Source organism: Necator americanus, chromosome II (genome assembly GCF_031761385.1).
Source record: "Necator americanus strain Aroian chromosome II, whole genome shotgun sequence".
Lineage (NCBI taxonomy): Eukaryota > Metazoa > Nematoda > Chromadorea > Rhabditida > Ancylostomatidae > Necator > Necator americanus.
Window position 1 is genome coordinate 13,227,301 of NC_087372.1, and position 5,301 is coordinate 13,232,601.

At 37.2% G+C, this 5,301-nt stretch overlaps 1 protein-coding gene across 1 annotated transcript; it reads left to right on the forward strand.

Annotated features, from left to right (window-relative positions):
- Positions 1-382: 382 nt before the first annotated feature.
- Positions 383-1,122, forward strand: RB195_017692 (uncharacterized protein; the record flags this gene model as incomplete). Its single annotated transcript, XM_064184794.1, has 2 exons — positions 383-484; positions 1,006-1,122. The coding sequence occupies 2 exons, from the start codon at positions 383-385 to the stop codon at positions 1,120-1,122; spliced, it is 219 nt and encodes a 72-aa protein (XP_064040675.1).
- Positions 1,123-5,301: the final 4,179 nt, after the last annotated feature.

Genomic DNA, 5,301 nt, shown 5'->3' on the forward strand with positions numbered 1-5,301 from the left:
CTAAGGTTGTTAACGATGCTTTATTTCGACTATTTTTTTGGTTAGCGTCAACGTCTTCTTCCGAGCTCAGCTTTCGTTCCTGGTAACTTAAGGTCCCATCCGCATTCGATCTGCCTTCGCGATCCCATAGATTTGAAAACCTCCATGATATATCCTTCCACAAACTTTATCGGATGTCATTTAGGAGAGAAGGAGAGAATGAAACGTGATCATAGAATTTAAGTAGCATTGAGATGACGGTTACGTATCTATGATGCTAGCGGGCCACTGAGCAGTAGAACTTTTTTCGTTGGTTGTAATTTAAGGTCCCACCCGAATTCTTTCGGCCTTCGCGATCCCACAGATCTAAACTGGCAAAGACCCGTGACTGGTTTGTAACAAAATGCACTTGCTTCCCTTTCACGTTGTTAGTCCTTTAGTTTGGTTCATTCTAAAACAAAACCTCATCCTCTGGTTCTCTCCATCCGCAGGCACACGGGAGCAGGTATAGTTATCGCAAGAGCAAATGCTCGGATAAAAAGAAACCAATTAAAAGCGTTCCGTATAGTTATTTTCCTTAAGTCATTCCTGAAACTTCAAAAAAAAAATTCCTCTTGTTTTTTGGAATGAATTCTATACGTTATCGTTATTTTTACACTTTTAAGCAAGTGATATACATTTATAAGTAACTATTAATCTCGTAAAGTGAAATTCTGATTGCATGAGATTAACTGAGTGTAGATCAATGATGTAAGATTTATATTTATGACTTGAGACCCCTACCATACCGTGAAGGTTTCCCTTCTGCTCCCTTACATCTCCAACTACGTGAGCACTACCATTAAGCAATTTTTGAATTTGAATTTGCAAAAACCGAACAATCTGAAACATCGGCTGGTTTGGAACCGCATATTTTCATTTTTTATTATATTTTATATTGTATTATATTTTTTATTTGAGAAATTGAATTCTATAGCATTTTTGTAAATTTCGCAGTGTCTCCTTTTTCTGTTAAACTCTTCGCAGGATCAGAACGCCAAAAGTTGGGAGGTAGTTCTCCAAAGACTTCTCTTTACACGACGTGCTACTTTCGTGGAAACAATCCTGGAAAAAAGCTCAAGTAAAGGACGAAAAGAACTATAAATAGAAGTGATAAGTTAAACTTCTGGTTGATGAATTATTAAACATTTGTTTTCATCTTTGTGTTTGTTCCAATTGTAATCTCGTGTGTGACACAAAACTCTACACATCAACTCCACGCAGTGAAATTCTGATTCTGCGAAATTCGCAGGAAAGCCCTTTTAACTAGTGATTTTTTCGGACAGTACTGCATTCATGTCTGCGAAACGTATTCCAGCGCATTTCTGTGTCTGAGTTTATGTGTTTTAATTTTCCAATATTATTTATTTCTGTTTTTTTCGATCATCAAAATGGAGCGTCAACTGGGCAAAACGGAACATTTCCGACTCATCTGCTTACTATTATTTAGTCGGATGGTCATACCGGCGAAAACCGCTCATGAGGTTTACGTCATATATCAAGGAGATCCTGAAAACATTTTAAAAGAACAAAAAAGGCGTTAAAAACACCCCAAAAAATGTAGAAAAATAAAAAAAGACATGGAAAGAATTAGTAGGATGCATCGAGAAACTGGTGGAGCGGGAACGGCAGCATAGAGTTTCTTACCGATTAATTAGCTCCCAGCTTTATTTTGTTGATAAAATTGAAAAAAAAAAGCATTTTCTTTCAATCTAACACTTTTGCTTGAGCACTCTTTGAGGTAAGTTCCGAAATTTAACATCTAAAGCTCAAAAATCAGCTGCATTCGATGTTTTCAAACAACGCTCCTTCTCTGTAGTTATATTTCTCGTCAGTTCGCCGATATTAACCTCAAAGCCTTTAAATTTTCGATTAGAAGCAAAAAAATAAATGGCGTCGAAATTGCTCTATATCGTGTACTTGACCGTTCGCTTTAATGAATTGAAAAATTAAAAATCGATCCACAGCTGTGTTTGTGAGGCGAACATTCCGCTATGCCATTTCATTTAGAAAAAAACCTTGCCGATGCTTTCCATTGCTGCATGAACTTTAATCTTTCGAAGATAAACAAAGTCCATGGATTATTCCTCAAACAAGTATTTGTCAGCATAAAATCACTGACCTGCGAATTTGGCTCTCCTCAGAAATGCATTTTTCGCTATCTTTTTTTGAAAACGATCACCACTTTATTTTTTTAGAAATATTAAAGTTGTGTTTAGATGCACTGTGTGACTTGAGAGTCCAAACGCAGCGCTCATGCAAAGTCCAGCTTCTGTGGTGGCGTTTATTCTAACGAGAAAAGACTCTGAGTGTCCTGAAACAGTTATGAGAGTATGAGTTATGAGTTATCTTCTTCCTTGAGAGAAAGGGGGTCATCGAGACACTAAACACTTCACGATGGGCCTGACTACTCATCCAATGAAACCCAAGTTCACAATTTTTCAAAAAGGCTCCTTCCCTCTGATTTCAATTCATTGTGTTTCAGACGCAAACAAAACATGAAAAAGATGTTTCAGCTTTCTCTTTGCAGAATCATTGCAGAAGCTTATTTTTGCATGCAGGTTACTGTGCTTCTTTCTGCAAACAATATGTATTGAACGAAAATCTTTGCAGGAAATATGGCCTCCTAGTCAAAACTTGATAATTATTAACAGCTAGCTGGAACTAACTGGAAAATAACAAAAGACTATACATGCCTATTGCTTATCTGATGGTATTCCTTAAAATCACTCTCGTTCCATGCAAAATCGCTGGAGTTGCCACATCATCTCTCTGTTTTGAGTAAGCAGAAGGAAAAGTGTACCATCCTTTTTTTTTGTGACTGCAGGAGTGTGCTTTTATTACGGAAGCAGTGGGCGCATTCTTTGATTCTTAGAATTCATTGTTCGATTTTGTGGGTAGATCTAACATTTTTCCAACAATGATATATCATCACTCATTTCGTCAGAAGACTTAATAATCGCTTCGTTGCTTGGCGATATTCGTGCAGCGTCTGAAAACTGTATTTCCATCGTTTACAAGTAAATGAGGACGAAAAAAATTGTAGTCTATCGATATTATTTACTAAATCTCCTTGAATTGTGCTATCCGGTTCCTTTCTAACGAAATGGTAACCGCAACATGCGCTTAAGACTTCTTCAGGTATGGAATCTGACAATATACAGCTAAGTTTAGCGACACCTTATCCCAAAAAAAATGTCTCAAGCTTCGAATTTGACTTTCATCCCTCAGAAGAAGCCTTATATGAGGGGGAAACTATATTGTCTTCTTCACAGAAAACTCAGTTCTGCAGAAAAGAAAACCTCTCTATACTAGTGCTTTTTTGTCTTATGTTATTCTTGTCGAGAACAGCTGCTTGAAAGCTGCTGAGCGTAGAGGACACGCTTTGTTGCACTGAAAGTCTTCATTCGCAGCAATTCATTTGTCAGAATTTCTAGGCTGACCATTCTGAAGGGTTTCCTTCAATTTTCTCCGCAGATGACTTCGCTTACGTACATTCACAAAAACCGAAGGCACTTGAAGTAGGGAAAACAAGATGAAGTGGAGAACTGCGAATACTGATTGGCTTCGAGGACTTGTCGCCTCACTCAGTCAAACATAGACATTTTCCTCTACTTCGGAAGCTAATTCAGTCGTAGTTTCATTCATATGGAGAAATTTTGGCTTACAGCGCTAGCTTTCATTACTCTTCAAGAACCACAGTTCTTTCTCTTCCAAAAATTTATTACTTTTTCGAACGTCGACCTCTTGGAGAACAGACTATGCCGCTATTTCTGAAAAAGTCGTTCAGAGTCCGATAATCAATCCACATAAATGTGACCTTTATGGTCCATTTTTTAAAAAATGTTTTCTCACAAAGTTTGACTGCCATTGTCTCGGAGTTTTATTGCCAACACGTCACCTTTGAATTACATCACTGTGATCGCTTTGAAAAAAAAACCTCCCTTTTTCCGAGTTATTCTCTGAAACTGAAGTTCTCAACCCACTTTTTCTTAATTTCAAAAAGAAGAGTTTAAAATAAACAGCGTCTACATTCAAAGAACTATCATTCTCCAAAAATCCTTTCCTTGTACCTTATTATTTTTACTTGAAGCAACCGTATAAAATGATTCCGAACTTCTATTTTAGAAACGAGTGTTTGTTTAGCGTTTGCAGTCTTAGCCACATCTCTGTTTCGCTTGAGCCAACGGCTTGTCGATACGAAATGACGTCGTTTATTAGTTTGTTGACATAAAGTTGACAACAACGCGACGATTCCTCCGGCCGGCAATCCGCAAGAGGTATTTCGAAGATTTTTGGGATACTTCGAAGGTGCAGAAATTCACATTCACCTCCGTTCGTTTAAATTATCACTTCGAATTACTTATTATTACTTATTCACTGATATCCTAGTAAAGTATAATAAAAGTGAAAAATCTGAATCTGAAACTATTTCGAATTAAATCCTGAGGGAATGTGTGGGATAGTCTTCGGAAAGCACTCTAGAAACGCCCATTATCATTAAATATCATATGCAAGAGTTAATGCAAGGATTAGTGGTGCAGCTAATGCGTGGTTTAATTAAATTTGCCCCTTAATTATTTTTCTTCTGTCTACTGCATACTTATGTTGAACTCGCTGACGCTCTTTAAAAAAATGTGTTCTCTTCTCGTCGGTGTTGTTGACATCCTTGCAGACAGCTTATGTTTGATGAATAATATGATAGAACAAACATTTACTTCGTTTATTTCCTAACGATGTCTGTTTTATGGATTTTTTCTTATAAATTCGCTTCTCAACCACTCCAGAGTTAAAAAAAAAGAATTTCACGGATTTACGAGACTTCAAAACGTAGGACCAAGACCACCCAAGCTACTATTTTGATGAAAATTTGATACGTTACTGACTTGAGTGAATAATTAAATTTCAAACAATTCAAACAATTTAATAATTGTCATCTTACATGAACAGTAACTAGCAGTTACTCTCAAAACAACGAGTCAAAGCGCTAGAGGAGGGAGGGACCAGGGGCTTAATCGATATTGCATGAGCAGCTTCGTAGCCTGAGTTCACTCATCTTCATTTTCACTGTTTAGCGTAGTCGTTTTGTTGACTTTCCTGCAGTCTATCGCTCAATTCCTGCAAAATTGATCAACGAAGCTTCAAAATTTTCTCTGAGATTTGTTTTTTTTTCTCCTTCAACGATCACATCGCAGTTGGTTGATTTTGTTTTCTTACGGTTTGAACGATTTGATATTTTTGTTCATTTATTGTCGGAGCGTTGAGCAGTTGGCCTACCTAGGT